The 25,746-nt window shown below is 40.7% G+C and overlaps 1 protein-coding gene across 12 annotated transcripts in view; it reads left to right on the top strand.

The window, feature by feature from the left end:
- Positions 1–25,746, top strand: part of vav2 (vav 2 guanine nucleotide exchange factor) — a 288,765-nt gene that overhangs the window by 205,011 nt on the left and 58,008 nt on the right. For 8 of the 12 annotated variants that reach the window (XM_047372613.1, XM_047372606.1, XM_047372608.1 and 5 more), the window contains 3 exons: positions 6,327–6,395; positions 22,132–22,237; positions 25,229–25,243. In XM_047372613.1, coding sequence (XP_047228569.1) covers positions 6,327–6,395; positions 22,132–22,237; positions 25,229–25,243 — 190 coding nt within the window. The remainder of the gene's footprint in view (positions 1–6,326; positions 6,396–22,131; positions 22,238–25,228; positions 25,244–25,746) is intronic. The other 4 variants (XM_047372607.1, XM_047372611.1, XM_047372615.1 and 1 more) reach the window with 1 other exon arrangement.

A 25,746-nucleotide genomic window follows, 5' to 3' on the forward strand; every position in this document is an offset into this window, starting at 1 on the left:
TCTCTCACTTTTCTCAGTATCTAGAAACAACTCTGTGCCTTTTCACATTTACTACATCCAGATGCAGTTTTCATTTTTCACACATGCTACTGGAACGCATGCTATGGGGTATTTTCACACATTTGAGTAATTTGTATTCCTGACAGTCCCAAATTGCATTAAAAAAGATCGTATCTTTCAGTTTCTGACCAGCCGGTCACCATTCAGAGCTTCTCGACTACGGGCTTTTCCACTGTGCTGTTTAACTGAACCTTTCTCTCCTACTCTGAGGGTGGCTTCATAGACACACAAGGTATAAGAAGTTAGGGTGCTCCAGCTTGCTGGAGCGGCAGCGATTTATCGACTCTTGCAGAAACAAAGCCGTGTCCCAGGATGTGAAACAGCTCCCACTGCTGACCATCTGATTCGCTCCCACACATCTATGCTCTTGTTCTGCATTTTGACAATAGTTAATCAATGGAATGAGCTCTCCGTAGAACACTTGTTCCAGAATTTCCTCATTGACAATGAATGTGTGAAAACATGATCACAAGCAGATTCGGCTGTCTTATAATATTGTTGTAAATCTAAAAAGCATGAGACATGTGAAAGACATGTCTATTAAAACCCTCTCACCTACAGGCAAGTTTTTCATTCAAACTTTCAATGAGAATTATCAGAGAGTACTAACCTTTGAAACAAATGGAAGCAGTAACAATAGGACAATAAATAATAACGATTATTTCAAAAATGTATTATTCGCAATTAATCCAATGAATTGTTTCAGCCCTACAATTAAGAGTAGCATTACTTCACAATAATAATAAAGTAAGACTAGTAATGTAGTTGAATAAAAGAGTACAGTTTGATTATAATGTGTTATTTTTTTTTTTTAGAAATTATGTACTCAAACACAAAAATATAAAATACTGTCCAAATTTTGGGATTTTTGAATAATGAAGTAAAAAAAAGTAAAGCCATAACATCTTTACTAGTCAAGTCCAGTTTATTAATAGTGTTCATTTCACATGACAAATGTGAACTCAGTTTTCTTAAAAGGAACTGTAGACATAAAAATAAATGGTGAAAATAATAAAAAGCATAAAATCAAGCACGTATAAACTATATAGAGATTTAAAACACAGATAAGATCACAAAAAATTAAGAAAATAAAAATAGGCACAAAAAATCTCACTTTTACTACACAAAGCTTTAAAAAAAAATACCTACAGTTGGTAACAAATGTATGCTTGAACAGTCAAGCTACTTCCACTGACAAGATATACTTAATGCATATTCGCTTGCAGGCTTGTGTCTGGCTCAAGATTGATTATAATGGGCATGTTCGTCACTTAGTGAAATGACCAGAGGTGGCTAGAGTAGCATTACTTCAAAATAATATTGTTTAGGTCAAAGTATACTGCAGTAAAAACTACTTTTAAGAGTAAATGTTTTTCAAAATGTTACTGTAGTAAATGTGACAGATGTAACGCATCACTAGCCACATCTAGTATTGATTAATATTATGCAGCATAGCCTAGATGTATTTATATAAGCAATATTGCTTGTAACTGGGGGTATTGGAAATGCACTAAAAAGGCACAGATTTGGCCATGTCAAACAGTTTTAAACTGGTACATTTAGGAAAGTTGGTTTTAAAGCATTGGATACAAACCTGACTCTGCTTGGTGTAAGCCCACACTGTATGCTTTGCCCATTCTTCTTTTTAAAATAGCTGAAGCTGTGCCACAGAATGTCAGTTTGTTTTATGTCTGGACTTGGCCTCGGCCATTCTGATATATAAATATGCTTTGATCCAAGCACTGCATTCGATCTCTGGCTGGTAGCTGGCAAGCTTTAAACATCCCAAGGAGCACTGTGCAAGCAATCATATTGAAATGGAAGGAGTATCAGACCACTGCACATCTACCAAGACCGTCCCTTTAAACTTTCATCTCGAACAAGGAGAAGACTGATCAGAGATGCAGCCAAGAGGCCCATGATCACTCTGGATGAACTGCAGAGATCTACAGCTGAGGTGGGAGAGTCTGTCCATAGGACAACAATCAGTTGTACACTGCACAAATCTGGCCTTTATGGAAGAGTGGCAAGAAGAAAGCCATTTCTCAAAGATATCCATAAAAAGTCTCATTTAAAGTTTGCCACAAGCCACCTGGGAGACACACCAAACATGTAGAAGAAGGTGCTCTGGTCAGATGAAACCAAAATCGAACTGTTTGGCCACAACGCAAAACAATATGTTTGGCGTAAAAGCAACACAGCTCATCACCCTGAACACACCATCCCCACTGTCAAACATGGTGGTGGCAGCATCATGGTTTGGGCCTGCTTTTCGTCAGCAGGGACAGGAAAGATGGTCAAAATTGATGGGAAGATGGATGGGGCCAAATACTGGACCATTCTGGAAGAAAACCTGTTGGAGTCTGCAAAAGACCTGAGACTGGGACGGAGATTTATCTTCCAACAAGACAGTGATCCAAAACATAAAGCCAAATCTACAATGGAATGGTTCACGAATAAATGTATCCAGGTGTTGGAATGGCCAAGTCAAAGTCCAGACCTGAATCCAATCGAGAATCTGTGAAAAGAGCTGAAGACTGCTGTTCACAAACGCTCTCCATCCACCTGGGAGACACAGCTCGAGCTGTTTTGCAAGGAAGAATGGGCAAGAATTTCCGTCTCTCGATGTGCAAAACTGATAGAGACATACCCCAAGCGACTTGCAGCTGTAATTGCAGTAAAGGGTGGCGCTACAAAGTATTAACGCAAGGGGGCCGAATAATATTGCATACCCCACTTTTCAGTTTTTTATTTGTTAAAAAAGTTTTACACATCCAATAAATTTCATTCCACTTCACGATTGTGTCCCACTTGTTGTTGATTCTTCACAAAAAAATAGAATTTTATATCTTTATGTTTGAAGCCTGAAATGTGGCAAGAGGTTGAAAAGTTCAAGGGGGCTGAGTACTTTCACAAGGCGCTGTATATGTCACCATGGGGATAATGTGTTTCCAGTAAAATGTCGGTGATTTTCTTTGTGCTCCACAAGGCCTGTGGCAAACTGTATGCAGGACTAGGACTAGCCACACATTTGAAATGTTTGTGTAAAATTTTGAAAACCATCTATCCATTTCCTTCCACTTTATCCATGCGTTATTTTGTTTTGGTCTATCAAATGAAATTCAGATACATACACATAAAATTGTAATATAAAAACGTAACCAAATCTCAAAAAGTTAAAAGGTGTGAATACTTTTGCAAGGGATTATATGTAAGTATATATTTTTTTATTATGTTCTGGATATAACAGGCAGCCATTAAGGAAAAGCGGCATCTTGTCGTTGTATCAATTTCTTTGTGGTTCAGCATAGATGATACAGACATGAATAACATGCATCCATAAAAACCCACAAAGCAGCAATAAATCGCCAAGCGTCGGCTTATCAGAGGTGCCTTGATGAAATTATGAACAGAGTTCAATTACACCTAGTTGCACTATTTAGGGGAAATTAAAACTTCAGCAATGGACATTGCTTGGCTCCACAGAAGAGCAGAGTGATAATAAATGCGTGCGTAGAGCTCCACAAACTACTGTGTAATTAGATTTTGCCCTGCGGGACTCCATTAATAACTTAAAATATAATGCACACTTCATTGGAGGGGGCCATCAAATATGGGTGTGTTATTGCACACTGGAGGAGGTGCCCTGTGCGCTTCATAACTGTGAGTGAGAGCTTGACATAAATCAGATGAGGCAGATTTTGTGGAAGTAAAACTTGTAATTAGCTTTTGGAATTACATGTTTAATAAAGTTACAAGCTGTGAAACATGAGGAAATGTTTCCGAGAGAAGGCTTTATAAAGGACAGAGGAGATGTTGATGCTCCACATGTTTGTTTGTGTGAGGTTGCTGACCTTTGATTATCTCGCCCAACATTCATTAGCTCAACGACTGACACGGGCTCTCAGTGTGATTGTTGCTTTAATTAAGCAGAGGCTGATTACTTATGTCACAAACATGCACAAGGCAGAAACGCACGGTAAAATCCAGTGTACCCGCTTACGTTTTAACATAATGTACAACAATTATCCATTAGCGGCTACTTCAGCTGACTCTTAAGGGAGATGCATGCCACTGGAAAGTGTATGAGTCATTTGATCCTATCTTGGGATTAAATATAGTCAAAGGCTTTAAAAGCTGAGAGCTAAAAGAGAGGAGAGTGCTTTCATGAGAGCATTGAAGGTCTTCTCTGTGACACTAAACTGTCCTCGTTGACTCCAGGCTAACGTCTCTGTCTAGACAGCAGTGTGACATGGACAGATTTATTTTTTTCTCTCTGGTGTCACTTTGTCGATGTAAAAGTTGAACTTTTCCACATGTTGTCACAATATAACCACAAGACTCTATGTATTTTATTGGGATTTAATGTTACATAAAGAATAATATAAATTTGAAGTTGCAGGAAATGGGTTCATGGATTTCATTTTTTATAAATAAGAACCTAAATCAGTGGTGTTTATATAGTTAAGTCTAAAAGTATTCCTACCTCTGGCAGATTGTGATATTTGTTTTTTTCTATTCAGCTAAGATGTTTGACCCTGATTGAAAATGACACAGGAATTCCCCAAAGAACAACCACACAACATACAAGCAGTATTATTAAAAAATACCCTGGTTTTTCTTTGTTTTTAGGTATATTCTAATATAAAATTGTATGTTGGCATTAATTTATACCCTTCTCAATAATCAATGTAAAATCCTTTTTGGCATTACAGCAGTCAAACCATCTAGATATCTGATGACCAGCCATGCTTCCACTGGTAGTTTTATATGCTATGACGTTGGAAGGCCCCCTTACCATCACCCTAATCTGTAGCTACCTCCACAGATTCTCTATTAGATTCAACTCAGGACTCTGGCTGTGGCACCCCAAAACACTAGCATTACTTCCATTCAGAACAAAACACGATGATAACATTAAAAGAGCAGCTAACACTATTTGTGGAGGAAGAGGTGAACTGCACAATCACCCCGAACGCATCATTGTCACGGTGAAATGTTGTGGGAATGTTTATCTTCCACAGAGACAGAGAAGCTGGTCGGAGTTTACAGAAATATGGACAGAGGTGAATACAGGAAGATTGATATTGCTTTATTGCTCCTGACTGAAGCAGGCTCAGAAATCTCATTTGAAGCCTATAGTAAGGCAACCAGATTTTATGAGATGTAGTGTTGAATAAATGTGATATAAAAGTCAAAATCAGACATCTTTAAGGAATTCTACCTTTAACAGCTTATTTGATTTTCCTCATGGTTCCTGGTGTGGAACCAAACAATCCTAGTTCCTAGGATAACACACATGATGAAAATTGTCTTTGAGAGGATCAACTTGTTTACAGCTAATTCTTCCATAAATACAAGAAAAATAATTTTACTTTGTAGTATAATAGCCAGGATTGTCATTTGATTCAGAGGCTGTTGTAGTGCTGATTATTATGCTTTCAGCTGTGCAGGGCTATAATTTATTAGGCCTTAATGTGTAGCATTCCCATTCAGCTCTAGGGGACAAATGGCATCATTAACACATTTAGACTTTGAAACCTCATCTACCACTTCCAACTAAAAGCTTCCAGAAACCTAAGATCATTAAAACAGTTGGGATAAATCCACCCAGATAAATGAAGTAATTAATTTTTCATCCTTTTCAAATGTCTGCAGCCATCTTGGAGTGTTTGTTGTTGCTTCAGGTTGAATTTATTAAAGACAGTCTTAATGAAAATGAACACCAAAACAAAACGACAACCTTTTATTCATTTATTGTGTTCTTATGTCCAGCTTTTCTTACACCAAAACAGGTTGTTTTCTGCAAGCACTGAAGGTCACGCCCTGCAGAACAAATACATCTCCAAACTTCTATATTTTATATTGCTGACATTGTCCCTCAAGATCTTTGAATGATGGTCGAAACCCTGGTAGGATTTATACGACTCCTGCCTATCAATCTGGGAGGAAAAAAGAAAGCCAGCTTCGCTCTCCTGAATTCCTAGTAAAGTTGGTTCTGCGAGGATGGCGGGCTCCTTATCTGTCAGCGGCAGAGTTTTGATGTGTTTTGACAACGTTGTTTGTGACTGATGGGGTCCCTCGGTTGAATAGTTCCTGCTGTTTAGCTGCTGAAGTGATGGAGCGAGGAGCGACAAGCTGACAGATGGAACACAAAGTTTACGACTGGTTATTTTTCTACCTGGTGTGTTTGTGTCTGTGTGTGTATGTGGTGATGAAGTGTTTTATAACCGTCTCTTCCTCTGTGTGTTCTGTTTGTGTATCAGGCCCTTCCCGTCCGAGGACACAGCTCTGAATGAGGATGATGTTTACCGGAGCCTGGAGGAGTTGGCAGAGTAAGTGTGCATTCTACCAAAAACATCCAAACTGACTTTTTTAGTCACCCAGTTGGACATTCCAATAATTCTCTGGAGGCCTCCACTAACCTTAATCTCGTTTGAACAATTCTGTCATTTTAAAAAAGAAAATCTAAACCCTGAAGTGAAATGGATTACCCAAGTACACATTATTTTGTTTCTAAGCAAACACACAAACCGATTCACTGCAGTTTTTTTCTTGACCTAATTTAAAGTTTTAAAAATATCTAAAACATATTTATATGCACAGTATTTTGCCTCTCTCTCTGACATTAAATCAGACCACGTTGTTCCTGTTTTAGGTGACTTTGGATAACCAAAATTATTTGTTTTTGCTAATCTGCTGAATGATGAGATAAATTTTCATTATAGATTTGCCTTTTAAACTGTGTGACTTGCCTTAAATGTTTGGGTATCCTTCTGTTGTGATTATAAATTCGAGAATATTTTTCAATACTTGTTTTTGCTTTTTTTTTTTACCATGTCCTGTCCGGCAGAGTATCGCTCAGAATTGTTGTCTGAGTGCCAAGAAATTGCCCAACAGATTTACTTTCACAAGCAGAGCATCACAGCTTATGCTTTAAAGCTCTGCTTGATATTTATAAAAGAAACTTTATTATAAACTTCTTTGGGAATATTTCAATTGTTACGGACACGGAGACTGAAATGAAAAGGAAAAAAGAAGCTCAAAAAAGAGAGAGATGGGGGAAAAATGGGAGAAAAGGAGGAAAGAGTGGAGGAGAGAAAGAAGGATGAAGAGAATACAAGATTACACCCTGCTTGCTTATACACCTGCAGCTGTTTTTTTTTTTTGTGTTTATTTGTTTAATAAAATAGTATACGGTAATTCTGAATGTAAAATGTACTTAGTGAGACGTGCAGCCCATTATAGAACATCTGTGTATCTGTCAACACCTGAAGCTTAACACCTGTGAGGATGAGTGTGGATGCACTTTTGTATGCAAGGTTTCTCCACAAAAATATGCAATAGCGAGTGTGAGGACCCACAGGCCTGCCCCATGGTCCCTGGACGGACACTGGGGCAGACATCTAAAGGCCCCCGAAAGCACAGGAACCCCAGGAGAACCACCGCCGGGACTACCGCAACCCCCCCAGAGAGGAGCAGTGGAGAGTGCCAGGGGAACCATCCAGCAGCGACAGTGCAGAAGCCCCAGGGAGCCGCAGCGACGAGCCCACAGGCCCCGCCGGCAGCCGTCCACGCCCGAGCAGATCCAGCCATGGACCCAGAGGCCCAAGACCCTGGGACACACCACCCCCCAAGCAGAGGCCCGACAGAGCCCAGGGGGCCAGGCCCCGGCAAGCAGCCACCGTGAGTGTGCCAGCACACACCAAAGCACCCGGCCCCGGACACCGAGAACCACAAATACACCAGCGGGCAGAGACTCCAACCACCGGCAGGTGGTGTGGCAGGGAGGAAGCTGATCCAGGAGAGGGAGCAGTCCAAGACCCAACCTGTCGCCAAAAAAAAAACAGGCACATACAGTCACAATCACCCACTCCCACCCTCATGCATACACATAAAATCACTCACACTCAACGCTCAACGTAAGGATAAACAACAATGGACGTCATACACTCACTCACACTCCCCATGCATACTCTATACTCCCAGGTCCAGGCGCCGGTACCCCCTAGGGGCAACCAGCCCCTGGACCCAGGAGGTGGTCCCCTTCCCTCCTGGGGCAGAGGCAGGCAGACAGCGCCGGTACTGCCCAGACCCGGGTGACCCCGGCCCGGCTCCCACCCCACCCCACCCCCCCGCCCCGAACCCAGTCCCCAACAACCCCCATCCACCTCCGGAGAGGGGGCTATGTACAAAAGAGGGGTCCACATGGCCCAAAGCAACCCGCCAACCGGAGCCGCCCCAGGACGGAGCAGTCTTGACCTCCCAACGAGCTCCGATCCCAACCCCATGAGTCTCCCACCCCCAGTGAACCCCAACAAGAACCTCCCCACAGTGCAACCCCCAACAAGGACACCGATATTGAACACATCCCCCCGAACCCAAACGCCATGAATCCCCACCCCCACAGGGGCAAACCCCCACAGGTGAACTCCGCGGCCGAGAAGCCGATGAAGCCACACCCACACAGCGCAAGCTCCACACACAGCCCCGCTCTAAGAACCCCCGCCGCACCCCGCTCCTCCACCACACAGCGCGCCGCAACGGCAAGGCAAGGGCCCCACGCAACGCCACCCCTGCCCACCGGCGCAACAGGGCAGACTCCACCCACAACCGGATCCCCGACCCCGCACCATGACGGGACAAACTCATCCACCAAGAGGTCCCCGGCCAGCGGCAGGCACCCAAGGCCAGTGTCCCCCACCACGCCCCCTTCAGCAACAAAAAACACTACATCACTGCCACTGCAACGACCGCCCAGGGAGAAACACTATCCAGCTCAGCTCCACCATCGCCGTCCAGTCGATCCAACGCTAGTGACCCCGCGCCCTAGAAGTGGACACAACCCCTCCACCCTACAGGCCGCAGCCCCTCCACGCCACCCCCCAGCCCACCGCCCCGATCCCCCCTCGGACAAGACAGCCAGCAGAGCAGCACACCTCCAAGCCCGCCCAACTCCCCCAGACAGCCCCAGCCCACCAGTCCACGAGAGGGATACATGCACCGGCCAGGGACCTGGGCCATGCATGCCAACCGCTCCAGGCCAAGCACAACCCGCCAGCCGCCCCGGTGCAGTCACAAGACATGCTCCGCCGCCCCACCCACCCGACTGCCAACCGCAGCCCAGAGCCCGACCCCAGCCCAGGACCACAGAAGGAAGCAGTGGAAAAAAGGCCATGGCGGCCCCAGTTACCGGGCACCCCACCAAACCCACCCCCAAACCCCGGGGGCGCCTCAGCCCGCTGGCCACCCGCACCCCCGCATGGCTGTGGTGCACCATGCAGGGGTGCGGGTCGCACCCCCACATGGCCACCAAGCAGTCCAGCCGGCCAATCCCTCCATCAAAGCGGGGCCACATCCCAATCAACGCTGGCTAAGACCCCTCTGCCAGAGCCCGGCAACCCCCAGCCGCAGACCAGGGACCAAAGCCAGGGGCCGGGATCCAAGGGAACCCAAGCGATCCCGAGAGAGCCGAAACACCAGCCCAGCACCAGACAATCCCCAAGACCCGACCCCCAACCCCAGCCCAGACCCAACTAGAGGGCCCACTCCCTCTCCCGGCCTCCGACCACAGATGGGAAATAGCGAAGGGGGGTGTGAAAAGACCCCAAGCCTGCCTCCGCCAGCTCAAATGTGGTGTTGATGCGTGTTGTTGTAGTGTGCATTTAAAAATGCACACTACAACACTCTGAACCCTCAATGTCTACATGCAATTATACCCTTAGAGGTGAGTGCAGGCACCAGAGGTTAGGCTACTAGGATATCCTCCCTCCTGATGCCATTGAGTGTGCCCACCCCTAAGACCCTACATGTGAATGTCCTGAAAAATTTTATAAGTGAGAGTGTCTAAGTTGTACAATAAAATATTAAATTAATATTTAATATTAATATTTTAATATTTTATCAAATAATATTTCGGTCTGTTAAGGGTTGTCCTGTGAATACCAGCCCAGTAAGGCGATGGTATTAGGACAAAACAGAAAGGTGTGAGACGAGCTCTGACATTATTGAACAGCACAAACTCTGCACACACATGGAATGAATTCACACAATTTCTTAAAATACAAGAATTTATTAACAAAAATAAGTCAACTCAAACTCAAACATATTTCAATCAACAAACTCTTTACTATGATAAAACAATCCAACTAAACTGCCAAGCAGAATTAAAGAATAATGAAGACTAATGGGCTATGTACAATATAAACAAGTTGATTAAGGATGATTGAAACCATGACCAAAAGAGTGATGCAACATTACCATGCAATGTTATTTATATTTGAGAACCAAGGATTATCTTGAAGAATCTGGAAATGAAGTTAAGTTAGTCTTGGAACTAACTTAGGCAATAATCAGCACACCTTTAGACAACCATTCAGAATGCAAGATCAGATAAAATATTATTTTAATAAAATAATGTTTTAAATAATGATCTGCTGAATAAAACCAACCTCCTGGATGACCATTTCTCAACGGTGTCTAATTAGCTGCCTTTATTTATTAAAATAATATTTAAAGAAATATTATTAAGGGAGTATTTTGGAAAAGAGACAAATCTTTCTGGAGAAAAGGGGCTTAATGGTGTTTACTTAGTTATCAGATTTAGTAAAATAATGTTTAGGGACTATTATTTACTAGCTTGAAAACTAAAAACCTTTCTGTTAAATATTCCCTAGCAGGTAAGCACGTGTTCTTAGCTTGTTAGCAGTGAAAGCTAACAAAAGAAGCTGATAGCTTAGCACCAGAATCAAACAGACACCTTTAAAAATACCGTTAATAAAAGGGTTAAAATGCATAAGTGTGTATACCTTAATTTCCCCTATTTATGAATAAAATCACTGGGTACACAAACAGTGATTCACTCGTACTTAACTTTGCATATGATCGCGTGATCGTATGACACCCTTGGATCCAGTTTGAAGAGTTTATGTCTGTTTGCCAGCAAAGAGACATTAGTCTCACCAGCCAGCCATGCACAGAGTGCGGATGGTAGAGAAAGGACCATTGGAAAGGTGGGGATTTTATACGGTCAGTGGCATCATGGGAAGTCCGCTGCTACCACCCTTTCCCCTTCTGAAGTTGTGCTAGAAGTCAGTTAAATGCAATTCATTTTGAAAGTTCCAGAAAAGTTTGTACTGGAGTTTTAATGTTGAAATCCATGGCTATGGTCCCAACACCTTTTTCAAAGATCACTGTTAAAAAACTGCTGCACTAGGAGGCATCTTGGTGCCCAAAGTCCACATGATGATTATTGTAACACATTTTTATCAAGAGTGCCAGTACTTGTGGGTTTACTGTTTCTTTGTTAGTTGTGGGGTACCTCGAGGCTCTAATTTAGGCCCTTTTTTTTTCTTAGTAACCATACTTCCCTGAAAGTACAGAATGGTCTTAAATATGACCTGGCAAGGATTAAGATAAACCTCCTCGGCTTCAACAACCTTGCCTTTGAAAATGTAACCTCCTTTGGCTGTTTACCAGTTCTAAACATTCATTACTACTCATTTAATCTGGATGGTCCTATTTGAGTAGAATATTTAGATTTTCACTCTTTAAGCTTACAGTGTTTATGTTTTCTTCAGTTTTATTTGTTGATATTCAATGTCTTGGAGAGCACTTTGATCATGCTCATGCTGTCACTAAAATATGCAAAGTAAAAAAGCTTTAACCTTCATCACTTTAATGCAGAAACCATTTTGAGATATAAGAATTTTACTGCATACATATCACATAACTTGCAATGCTTGGAAGCAAGTTGTGAATGTCACTTTTTACCATATGTGCTAATTTCCTAATCGCACTCTGCCACGTTGTCCGATGGTGACACCAACCCTTCTCTGAGTATACTTTGGCCTGACTGCCTTTCTGTATGCTTCTGTGGCCAACTGCTCAATTTTAGTGAACAGTGGTTTGGTTTGTGTGTGAAAGAGATATGTAGGCTCTGAGGCTGGTGACAGCAGCTGCTTGACTAAGATTAATGGAGAATAATTAGCTAACCGCTCCGAGATGGGTGTCATTCATCATGGAATGATAGGGAGATGGAGAACAGGGGACTGAAAGAAGATCATGCAAACTATAGATATATCTTGCCTGAATACATGATTAGGATGAACTGTGTTGGCTGATGCAGGCTGAGTAGAGGATATGGGATGCTGCCAAGCAGGCTAATACTGGATTAGATTGCAAATACTATATGCAAGATAACTGTCTAAAAATAAGGCTCCCGATTTGATAGTAAAATCTGACATAACTTGCAGAACCTCGACACACACCTTTGATATATTAACCAAGATTACCTATTTTATTGTTTAAATTATGTTTATTTATATTTACTTTTCCTTCCCATAGAAAGTACTCCTGGATCAGTGCTTCTTTGTTCTTTTTCTGTCTCTGCTCTGTTCTCTCAAACCCCCAGTCGGTCGTGGCAGATGGCCGCTCACACTGATCCTGGTTCTGCTGGAGGTTTCTTCCTGTTAAAAGGGAGTTTTTCCTCTCCACTGTCGCCACATGCATGCTCAGTATGAGGGATTGCTGCAAAGTCAACGCCAGTGACTGTCCACTGTCACTACATGCTCATCCAGGAGGAGTGAATGCTGCAAGTCACTGACTGGATGCAATCTGCTGGGTTTCCTTAGATAGAAAAACTTTTTATCCAATTTGAATAAAAAGCTAACTCTGACTGCACTGTTCACTGGTTAGGATTAATTGGAATGTATGTACCTGACTTTTGTGAAGTGCCTTGAGACAACATGTGTTGTGAATTGGCACTATATAAATAAAACTGAATTGAACTGAATTTACTAATATACAATGTGTTTAAGGATAGAAGAGATGATAAAAAAGTGCCCACTATTGTTAGTTAGTGTAGCAGAATTTTTTGTGATAGACCAACACGAAGTAAAAAAGACAGGAAAGCTGATCTGAGATAGTATTCAGCTAAATGTATTCTGATTCTGAAAGTAAACCAGCTAGAGGCTGCAAAAAATTAGATTAGGGTGGAGTTTTACCTTCCAGAAGGAGCTAAACATTCACTCAATGCGACAATGGAATGGTTTAAATCAAAATATTTTAGAGGGTTTAAAATGGCACAGTCAAAGTCCAGACAGACGTTCTCCATCCAACCTGACTCAGCTGGAGTAATTTTGCAAAAAGCAGTGGAAAACATTTCAATCTCTTGATTAACAAAGCTAGTAGAAACATTCTAGAAAATACTGCAGCTGTAGTTAAGTGACTGTGCTGAATGTTTTTTTGTGATATTTATTTTATTTCAGACTCAGGGACCAGCTAAAGAAAACAGGATAAATAATCCAAACAACACAAATACACATCTATAATCATCAAAAGCAATTACATAAAATTTAATAAAACACAACTGTACCAGTGTCTCCACAACAGAGAATGGTACAGTGTAGAGCTCAACTGTGGATTTTCTAAGGCCATGATAATTTTATTCTCAGATTATTTAAACTGTATATAAACTTATACTTTAGGTTTCTAAGCACAGCCTGCAGAGTGCTGACTCCAGCTGTCACAAACATTTTGCACTGCTCCATCTCGGTCTTTTCAGAAGTACTCTCAATGCATCGTTGCAGGCAACCTGAAAGCTTTTCAGACTTGCCATTTTAATTTGTGTTTGAATACAAATGCATGCCATACTTTTTAAATGCTTTATTTGTTTGTAATTGTAGACAATTTTAAGCAGTCATCTGTCATTAGGCTGGGGTCTTTTTGCATAGAGTTTGCATATTCTTCTCATGCATGCGTGGATTCTTTGCAGGTCTAACAGTCCAGAATCATGCAAATAACTTCATTTGACAATCTATCTTGTACTTGTCTGTGCTGTGTGAAATCCAATTAACATTCATAAAAAGTCTTCGGTTGTAATGTGTAAAAATATGAACAAAGGGACAAATACATTTGCAAGTCACTGTATGAACTTGTGAATTAAGGAGTTGATAAGCTTGCCATCCTCCATGCAAAGGTTAGAGCAGTGTTTAACATTGAAATTAACCTTGGTACCCAAGGCAGCAGCTTCCCAGGGTAAGAGGGTTGAGTTCATTGTTTTCTTAAATGGTCAGGGATGTCATGAAACTGAGGTCTATATGTGACCTATACTGTAGGAGCAGAGGGCAGGGTCTTATTAAATTAATCATTCTACATCACCATATGGCTGCACTTGACCTTTTATGAGGAACATTTTGTTTCACAACCAGACAGAAGCATAATTGATTCATCAGCAGGTCCTCCATTTAATGCAGTCAGACACGCTTAGCACATAGGTCATGCTAGCAAGAAACCTGCTCTCAAAGACTTATTAATAAGTCTGAAATATTGATGTGTGTGTGTGATTTATTAAGGGTGCATGACTTAACGGCAAAAAAATGGGGCTGAGGACAATGATCATTTTTCCACAGTAATAACAGTCGTGTTTTATGGATGTAAAGCCAATCTGCTTCCTGCAGGAGGAAAATAATGCAAAGGCAGGACATGTGGAGCCATAAAGACAACAGTGTATAAGATATAAAACAGCAATATTGCCACGACAAATTGTGATTGTAAATAACAAAAGAGAGTGCATCAATAATTTTACAGCAAAGCTAAGAAACTCCTGAAACTGTTCAGGAACATAAAGGTATAAGAAAAGAAACCGACTGCTAAATTAAGGTCTAAAAATCAAAGGATGGACTGGCGAATGAACGGACGGATAATGGTCAATACTGGTTGGATAATGGGTAAATAGTATGAGTGGACAGTTGGACAGACAGTCTTAAAGCTGATGCGTTATAAGCAGGAAGAATGGTCAAGCTAATGGATCTGAATGACTTGAACAGGGGCCAAATTGTGATGGCTTGAACACAGGGTCAAAGCATCACCAAATAAATGGAGCTTTTTTGAGGTATTTCTGGTCTGCTTTGGTCAGTATCTACCAAAAGTGGTCCAAGGAATGGTCGGTGATAAAACAGGGACAGGGTTATGGGCGGCCAAGGCTCAAGACTCATAAGGGGGTTGCATACAAGCAGTTACGATGCCCACACTGACTCTTGTATATTGCCAGAAGAGCTAGATTGGCAACAGAAGCAGGTGGTCTGGTCTGATGAATTATGTTTTCTTTGCATCACATGGATGGTTATGTGAGTCTATGTGGCCCACCTGAAGACCACAGGACACCATGGGAAAAAGGCAGGCTGATGGAGGCAACCTGCTTTGAGCAATGTTCTTGTTTCTGGCCGTCCGTGTTTGAGCTAGAGGGGGTTTTCTCAGCTAAAGGGGGACCAACACCCTGTACTCCCTGCTTATCTGTGTTAATTTGTCATTCTCCCTCTGTATTGTTTAGGCTCCCTTGTCCCCGGCTGTCTCATATTCTCCTGATTAGCTCCACTCAGTTCATTTGTCCATACTCCACTTCCCTCAGTATTTAAATTCTTTGTCTTTTATTGTTTGCCACTGGTTCCTCCTGATATCTACCCTGAATGTTGCCTTGTATCTTCCCTACCATGATTCATGCACAGCCATTTTCTAAGTCTTTTGTTATTTATTTAAATCTACTTCTCTACTAACCATTTGACTCCCTCGCTCTGCTCTACACTTTGGTCCGACCCAAAACCAGCTCAGTATGACACCACCTGAATACCTCACAGTTGGTATGAGGTTATTTTCCTGGAATTTGGTTCTGGTTTCCAAATTTTAGACTCATCTGTCCTAAGAAGATTATTCCAGAAGTCCTGCACTGTGTCTCTGTTCTCTCTGGCAAACCTCAGTCTGGCCCTCATGTTTTTCTGAGCGAGCAAAGGTTTCCTCCTTGCCCACCTCCCGTGAGGTTAAACTTGGTAGTCTTTCTGATTGTAAAGGCATGTAGTTTCATATCAAAGGTAGCAAGTCCCATCTGTAGGTCCTGTGATTACATTTTATGGCCTTTGAAGACTTCAGGCAGGAACTGTTGTAATTTATTCTTCTCTAGAATTAGCATTTTTCTATTACATTGTACAAAAAGGTTTTAATATATCCTTAATATTTTCCTCAGTTTTAAGAGTTTATGCCCTGATTTTTTCACGACTGTAGCTCTCAGCCAGGATATTCAGCAAACACATCCAGCACATAACATAAATTACTGCCCATATCCTTATGGTTTTAAAATCAAATCTTACATGCTTACAAATTATTTTATTGTCTGTTTAATTCCACTGTTGTCTTTATACTGACTTTGACTTGACTGTTGATGGTGACTTGTTTGATGGTTTGTGAAGTCTTTTGTAAAGAACTGGTCCTGGATGACTAATCTACATCCAGCAGCTTAATGTGATTGTGTTTTGCTTGACTGAATATCAGTTAAAGGTTAAGTGCAAGTCACTTTAGTTGTTAGATTTCCATATAGAACATGGTGTGTCAGTAGAACTCATGTTGAGTGAGGTGGATTGAGGCCTGCAGCCATCAGAAGGAGCTCTCCTGAAAGCAGTAGTTGCAAACTGGATGGTTTGGACGTTCTATAATGCAGGCCTGTAAATGTCTGTGAATCACACTGTTTTTTGCATTCTGATGCACTGTATCATTTTCGTCATCTAACGGAGGTCTCACAGGTTAATACGGTGAACCTGGTCCTTTCGTCTTCCCTCTGGTGTTCAGATGTCAGGTTCTTACCTCTCATCACTCCAAGTCCTTCCCATCTGAGATGACTCCATTCTGGAGTTAACAAAGCATGAAATGGGGAGGATCTGGCTAAGTTGCCAAGGGAGTTATTTCCTTTGTAAAAGGCAAACATAGATTTACATTCCCAAACATGCACTGTCACAAGCTCTATGTGTCACATTTGGTGCATCATTCTCTTAGGCAGGATAGCTTTTAAAAATAGGGAATAGTTGTTTTTTCTGTTTGCAGTGTTTAGTCATACCTACATTTATGTGGTTATGGTTCTTTGCCTCCTTTTAGTGATTGTTTTAAGCTGTCTTTATTGCAGTCTGCTCCCTATCAGAGTAGTTTTTTTGGATACAATTTAACTGTAATATAATGAAGTTAGTGGGTTGTTCCTAGCTTATTTTTATCTTTATGTATAAAGGAGCAGTAAATACAACTGTATCCTTGGTGTTAATAATAGCTTTGGCTGATATTAATGTTATTTTGTCATTAGATTTAGACAAAAAGGGTTTATTAGATACAGAACCCTTCGCAGATCTTTCAGATGTGAACAATGGAAATAACTTTTTCTATGATAGTAATGAGTCATCTAAGGAAAGTAATGATTAAACTGTAGCTGAAAAAAAATTAGCATGATTGGTACTTTTGCTGTTAAAACTACAATTGTCAGCCATTTTGTTTACATTTGACCAAGAAATTAGGAACACTATTGCTGAATGCACAACATGTTGACCCTGGAAGCAGAAAATCACACTAGATACTAATTCTGCCAGCTAAGAACAGGAGGCTACAATTCACTCAGGGTCAGTTTAAAAAACCTTGCCTGGTGTGATGAGTCCTGATTTTAGCCGTGACTTTCAGATGGTAGGGTTTTGAGTAAACAACATGAAGGCATGGATTCATCCTGCCTTATATCAATGAATCAGGCTAGCGATGGTGGTGTCATAATGTGGGGAATATGTTCTTGGCTTACTTTGGTCACCTAGTACCACCTAAGCCTTTTTTAAAAGGCACAGCCTGCCCGAATATTGTTGCTAACCACTTCATATGCTCTGATGCGGCAAACTTCCCACTGTCACGAATCATCTCAAAGTGGTTTCTGGATAGGGTTGCCAACTCCTTGATAAATAAATAAGGGACACCTCATGGTAGGGCTATCCAACTCCACTGTCTGCACCTCTACCGGCCTGGTGATTCTTTTCACCCTTTTTCTTTGTGTGAAATGACTTTGGAAACATTGGACTTGAATCCAAGTTTAGTTCGATGCATGTTTTTGACTGATACAAATATCCATGGAAAAATAATTATTCAGCAATTTATAAAATAATTTATTCTTTTTGCAAAATAAAATTACTCGACAAAAACAAATATCCTTCTAAAATAAATAAACTACTATTGAAAAGACCTCCGTCTTGCTTAACTTAAAACAATATAAAAAAGCATAACAGTATAATGCAAAACATTTTCGTAATAGTGCATTTAGTGCAAACAAAAAGTCTGTAGAAAAGTTGTAAACATAAACACTTGTGCCTTAAAGGCCATGACTACGGTTAGTCAGGTGTAGTGAAAAAAATATTCAACTAGTGAAATAAAAACTGCAGTGCTGAATTATGTGGAAACAACCTATTTTTTCCATTTATATTTCATTTGAGCTCTTTCTGCTGCAAGGAGTTGTTTGCTTTTCAGGACTACCGAGTAAAACTCTGAGCAGGACATTTCATTAATTAGACTGACAATTAGCTCACTTCTCATTAATTCTGTAGAACATTTGTTCCTCACATCAATCCACTTATTTTTCATGATGGAGAAAATATTTTCCACAAACCCACTAGAAGAAGGGATGCTAAGGACAAAGGGTACAATAGCCTGGATGTTGGGGATGTCAGCTGCCTGAAGAACTTGTATCCACTTCTCTGCTGTTCATATCTATCTATTGTATGTATGTATGTATGTATGTATGTATGTATCTATCTGAAGAACTTGCATCCACTTCTCTGCTGTTCATATCTACCTATTGTCTGTCTGTCTGTCTGTCTGTCTGTCTGTCTGTCTGTCTGTCTGTCTGTCTGTCTGTCTGTCTGTCTGTCTGTCTGTCTGTCTATCGATCGATCGTGTCAAAACCACTGGTAAATGGTTTACTGACCATGGTATCACTGTGCTCAATTGGCCTGCCAACTCTCCTGACCTGAACCCCATAGAGAATCTGTGGGATATTGTGAAGAGAACATTGAGAGACTCAAGACCCAACACTCTGGATGAGCTAAAGGCCGCTATTGAAGCATCCTGGGCCTCCATAAGACCTCAGCAGTGCCACAGGCTGATTGCTTCCATGCCACGCCGCATTGAAGCAGTCATTTCTGCAAAAGGATTCCCGACCAAGTATTGAGTGCATAACTGTACATGATTATTTGAAGGTTGATGTTTTTTTTTATTAAAAACACTTTTCTGTTATTGGTCGGATGAAATATGCTAATTTTGTGAGATAGGAATTTTGGGTTTTCATGAGCTGTATGCCAAAATCATCCGTATTAAGACAATAAAAGACCTGAAATATTTCAGTTAGTGTGCAATGAATCTAAAATATATGAATGTTGAATTTTCATCATGACATTATGGAAAATAATGAACTTTATCACAATATGCTAATATTTTGAGAAGGACCTGTAGTTCCATGTCATCATAAGCCCAGAGCACTGACTAAGCCTATTGCGTGCAAAGCGCACTGGACACCCTCTGGCTTGTCATTGTGTTATTGGACAGAAAATTAGACCCTAATTTATGAGCCTTAAGGCCCTTCTCTCCCACTCTATGTACCACTGATATATTTTGTATGCTAAGACATGCAAAAACACAAACCTACACACACAAACATGCCCACATGAATGCATGTGAATTATTTATGAATGTTCACAAAAGCTCAACAGAAAAACAGATTTGGAAATTTGTTTTATAACAGCGTGCCACTGGCACAAATAAATCTGTTAGTATTTTTCACTTCCTTCATAGCAACACATATTTACACAGATTATATGTAGGATGTTTCAATACAAAGGTAGCCCTGCTCCATTCTTCTTTCATCAGTATAATTCTGGAAATGGGATTACCCACATCACATGACATGAAGATACATTGCTTTCCAGGAATGGAAAACTGAAAAACTGATGTTTGCAAAGGTTCTCCATCCAATCTAGCTGAGCATGACTTCTTTATGCAAAGAATACACAGAAAATTCAGCTCCTGGTTCTTGAAAGGTGGTAAAGAGAAACACTAAAAGATTTGCACCCATAATTGCATTGAAACGTGGTTCTTGAACCAAAATTATACAGATTCCTTGCATTTCAGATTATACACTACGTTGTGTTGATTTATCAAATAAAATCCCAATAAAGTTTTGGAAAACCTGTGTGTGAAAACATTTGCATGGCCCTGTAGGTCAATCTGTGTTCTACTGTGGGAGACAAAAGAAAATCTAAAACAGATGAGGTGTTTGGTTATTAAATAAAAGACAATGCAACTTAAACCAATATTCAGATATTAAGACCTAATCATCCCAACACTACATCACTGTAAGCACCAATTAATTGGTGATCATGTGTATGTTTAACCGGCTGATTGAAAATGAGCAAATGATGATGAAACAAGTAACTGTAAGATGAAGAAAGAAATCACGAATTGATAATAAGCAGCGTAAATAGAGACAGATTAAAAGATGAAGTGAATGAGAAGAAGCAAGTAGATATTGATTCTCTAATCTTTATGTATTTTTTATTTTGTTGACTTATATTTCTTAACTACATCCTACTGTATTAAAGTTCCATTAAATTCGTAGATTTCTCCTCCATGTTCTCCCAGGAGAAGCTGCCTCCCTTGGATCTCTTCTCAGGTCAAAAATGTGCTCGTGACCCACTCCTCGGATAATACTGTCTGAGGATTTAGAGAAAAATTAAGTTCAGAATGTGCCTCATCATAACCTCTCTGCCATCCAACATCTCTGTGAGTGGTCCTGTAGTCCCACTGCTGGGAGAAGACATGTTTATGGGACAGCATGAGCTGGTTACTGTCCTCCCACGCAGCCTCGTCAGTATTCAACTTGAGCCATTTTGACTTAATGAAAAAAGAAAAAGCGTATTACTGAGAGTGAACCAAGACACCCCAATTAAAACTTCAAACAAACCTCACTTGAGCATTATTGCAAAGCTGAATGTGTGATTGAGGGCAGACGCATGTTCTCTTATTCTCCTTATCCTCATATTTACACAGACAGAGGAAGGAGGATCTTTGGAGCTCTGAGAGCAAAAGGAGGGCAGCTAGACAACTTACACTACCGAGCTCTATACTTAATGTTGCCCAGTGCTGCCCTTTACCCACCTGTTGCTTCAAACTGACAGTCAGCTGGCTGAAAGGCTGGCTACATTTCATCTCGATAAACAAGAAGAGTCATCGTGTGAAAACTTAATAAACACCACCCATCACTCTTATTACTGAAACACAGTTTTAAAGCTGCAGTTGGCATTCTATGAGCAGCATGTCTGCTAATGCCTGGTTCACATGGCAGGATCTTCATGCCAATATTTGACCCAATCTTCCCCTTCTGACATGCCTCAATCACTGGGATGGCTCTGAAAATAATCTGAGATATTCCTGCTGGTTGTGGTGTGTTAAGAGTGATCTAGTGTGCTCGGATGGACGTCGGGACCTGTCTGACCTCAAATCGGGGATATTCCACGTGATGGATTTTCTTGACCCAATATCCTACCTATCCTATTGATTTGTTTTTTGTAGAAGCAGGAATAATTGTTGGTTTTCTGGTCTAAATAAAAGCCATTCCATCATGTAACAGATTGTGGTTTTACATTTTTGGGTAGATACTTAGAAACTGTATATCTGTGATGTTTTTAAGCAAGTTAAATGTCCCATCAGAATCTCATACTACCCAAGCCAATCCTAAAGCTTCAGGACAGAGAAACAAGTGGGCATTTGATACACCTTATGGACTTTCAAAGGGATTTCCCTCTGTGGCTTTTCTCTCAAAGTCCGTTTCTTGAGCAACAATTACCCCTGCAGTGCAATGCAAGGTGCAGGGATAGCATGAGGAGCAGCAGCCGTTCCTCTCCACAGCAACTGTCTTTGCACTGCTGGCTACTGGCCTAATTAAAGGTCATTTAGCTAGCTGGGTGCCAAAACAATATAAACAGATTCAAGGGGAATGCCACATGGGAGCCCAACTCTTGGGTTTCTAATGGCTGGGTGCTGTGTCTTCTTCCTCAGAAACAAAAGCATTAAAAAAATGAAAATCAAGTCACCCCGCTGGCCCTTATGTGTGAAAGATAATGAGATGTCGCTAGTTTGACAGCCCAGGGTGTTTCAGCTGTCTTAAAGTTTTAGTTTTTTATCAGTTCAATGGGGATTTTTATCTGACCTCACGGTGTTTTTGTCTCTCTTCAGCGAACATGACCTGGGTGAGGATGACATCTATGACTGCGTGCCATGTGAGGACGATGGGGACGACATCTATGAGGACATCATTAAGGTGGAAGTACGACAACCCATGGTGAGATCCTTGTATTGAAGGCTCCCTCTTTTTTCAGTTGCTGATCATCTGATTTTCTCAGCTGCATGTTATCATACTAACTATAATTATAACACTAAATACGTTCTGAGGAGTTGACACCTCTTTGCTGTCTTATTGCAAAAGCCGAGCAAAAAGAGTTGACAACCAGTACTCATCATGAACTTAATTACCTACAGAAGCACAGAGAGCACACATAGTTTTTGGATCTAGACTTGTATGCATGCAGATTTTCCTTTGCATAAATAACTAGACCTAGTAAAGATGTTTACATTTTATTGCAGCCCAGTAATTAGAAACTGTAAACAATTCAGCTCTTAACTAATGAACAGTTAATCAGTAAGGGAGTTAAGAAATAATTATTTTCAATGAAATCACTGACAGCACAGTGATCAGTACTCCGTAACAACCCCACAGTAAGTCAGGCAGAGAACCTTTTTGGCAGGTAATCATTATTTTATAGAGGCCACCCTTGAAAAGGGGAAAGACATGAAAACATGCCATGTGGAGTTTGCTCCACTCTACTGGGACTTTAACTCAAACTCGTTGCTTTAGTTTGCTTTAGTTAGCTGAGAGTACGATTAAGGTTTCAGCTACAAACACTACAGATGGATGTGGAATGTAAAAAAGGGATGAATATGTGGAAAACCATCTCAAGCTCACAGTTATGCACGGTGGAGGATCTGTGATGCTGTGGGCCTGTTTCTTTTCCGAAGCAGATGGGAATCTTTTTAATTTTGCAATTTGAACTCTTTCAATTAATGAGACATGAATAAAAATCTGATTGCCTCTGCCAGAAAAGTGGAAATGGATCATCGGTGGATCTTTCAGGATGATAATGACATCAACACAGACATGGTTCCACAATAGTTAAAAACCTTTAAAAACTACAAAACGTGCAACATTGTTACCCTCTGATGCAAGTGGGAATAAAGGTAGAATTTTCCTAAAAATATTAACTGTGAAATTATGCTACTGCAATAAAAGATTAAGTTATTTTAAGGCATTTGATATGATACCAGCATAATAGCCAATAAGTGAAACAGGCACTGTGTATTTTTATTAGGTGTAGTATCTTTAAACTGCAGCAAGCTGTAACATGTTACACGTATTTTTTTGCTCCTAGTAAATTTAATGTTGTCAACCTACTGCTGCTGGCATTAATTAGGAGCGGCATAAAAACACAACCAAAGTGGGATGACAGCATGTCTGCTATCTATTTTCATAACTGCTGCAGAAAAACAAATTTTAACATTAACTAATTTCATCATCAGTTCAAAAACACGGCATAAACAGTAAAATTGACACAAACTCAGTAATGCTTGTGTGCAAGAAACCAGTAGATGGAAATCTCAACATACTGCTTTGACTGTGTGTACTTTTTATTTATAGCATGAAGGTAAAATCTTTTATTGCTTTAAGCACCGCTTTGCAATTTTGTTTAACATTCTATCACATTATAACCACAAACTGTAATGTAATTTAGTGGGATTTCATGTGAAACACACCACACAAGTAACGCATGTTTCTGAAGTGGAAGGAAAATCATAGGTTTGTCCATTTTTTTAATAAATCAAAGTCTGAAATACGGCGAGCTTTTCTACTGACCCCCTTTCAAGCTAATACTCCTAAACTAAATCTAACAAACGCGATTGGCTTCAGAAGTTACCTCATTAGTAAATAGAGTCCATCTGTGTGTAATTTAGTCTCTTTTTTATTACAGCTGTTTTGTGAAGGCCTCAGAGGTTTGTTAGAGAACATTAGTAAACAAGCAACATCATAAGGACCAAGCAACACAGCAGACAGGTCAGCTTTCGTAAAAACATTTCCTGCTCTTGTTGCTGCGAATAGGCAAAAAAATCCAACATTCCAGACAAAGAGAATAGGGAAAAAATAAGTCAACAAACGTAGGACATTTTATTTCTTCCTTTTAAAAGTGCAAATCCCTTTTTAATGTTTAGGATCTAGTGGGCTGCACAGTGGCAAAGTTGGTAGCACTGTTGGCCTGGGGTCTTACTGCATGGAGTTTGCATGTTCTCCCCGTGCATGCATGGTTTCTCTCAGGGTACTCCGGCTTCCTCCCACAGTCTAAAAACATGACTGCTAGGTTAATTGATCCCTCTAAATTGACTTCTCTGTGTTGCCCTGTGATGGACTGGAGACTGTATGAAAGAAGTGGGTTTAGAAAATGTATGGTTGTTTAGGATCTATATAATATATATATAATGATTTACACATCCCTTTTGTTCAAAATTCACTTTCATTATTCCATGTTAGGAGTATTGTTGAGCAGGAAAAAGTCTTTCTCAGTTTGTATTTAGATGATAGCAAATTCATCTGTTAGAGCTAAATACAGGGCAGGACTGGAAGAAAACCTGTTTGATGCTGCAAAAGACTTGTGACTCGCACACCTACGGTCACTGCTATGGTGGAATTGTTTAGATAATTGATTATTTGTTGCCTGAATCCAAAAGAAGATCTTTGGCAAGTAGCTCTCCATTCAAAACGACTGAACTGGAACTATTTTGGAAAGAGGAAAAATATTGGTCTCTAGATGTGCAAAGCTAGTACAGACATACCCCAGTAGGCTTGCAGCTGTAACTGTGCTAAAGGTGGTTCTTTAAGTATTGACTTAGGGTTACTGAAAAGAAATTAATATCACAATATCAGGTTTTCATTTGTAAAAACTCAGAAAACCATGCATCTCTCTCCGTCTACATAACAGTGATGCACTGTTTTGTGTCACTTCAAATTCCATTAACATAATTGAGGTTTGTTGTTGTAATGTGACAAAATGTGAAAAGGTTCATAATGTTTAAAACCTTTTGCTTGAGGAAACATCTCCTGTTCTTTGTGATGTTTGTTAGTGCCACTATGATGCACCATTTATACTGACATTGAGTTCTCTTAGCACTCTTCCATTTATTGTCATATAAACGTCTCACCTGCTTTGCCCCCCTCCTCATGCTGCAGATCAGATACATGCAGGTGAGTGGTGCTGTGCTTGTGACACCCCCCCACTTCCCCCTCATCACTTCCCCCTCATCACTTCATTTCAAACACACAGCATCCCGTGAGAATGACCCTCCGATTAGGGTTAGTGACCCATGCATGGTGGCGGGGTAGACCCCATCTGGTTGAAAGTCTGACTCAGGGTCTGTGACATCAGCTCAGTGACTGCAGTGTTAACGGATGTCAGCGAGCACCACCCGCTGCCACAACAAAGGAGGGAAACAAACTTTGTTGAGCCGGCTTTGTTCCCTGCCTCTCTTTTTCTTTTTCAAATTACATGCTGGACTGAAGCCTGGACTGAACTTTTATTTTTTTTACATTGTTAGCTCCAGGTTTTTTTTTTTTATTGTTAACTGCCAAATCTGGTCCAGATGGCATCCTTGCTTCTTTTTTATCCTCCTCTATAGTTTCGCTGCTTCGAGTGCATGCCATATTAAAATGTGTTCAAATTAAATCTGTATGTTTCCGTTCCAATCTGC

This window comes from Girardinichthys multiradiatus, chromosome 8 (genome assembly GCF_021462225.1).
Source record: "Girardinichthys multiradiatus isolate DD_20200921_A chromosome 8, DD_fGirMul_XY1, whole genome shotgun sequence".
Lineage (NCBI taxonomy): Eukaryota > Metazoa > Chordata > Actinopteri > Cyprinodontiformes > Goodeidae > Girardinichthys > Girardinichthys multiradiatus.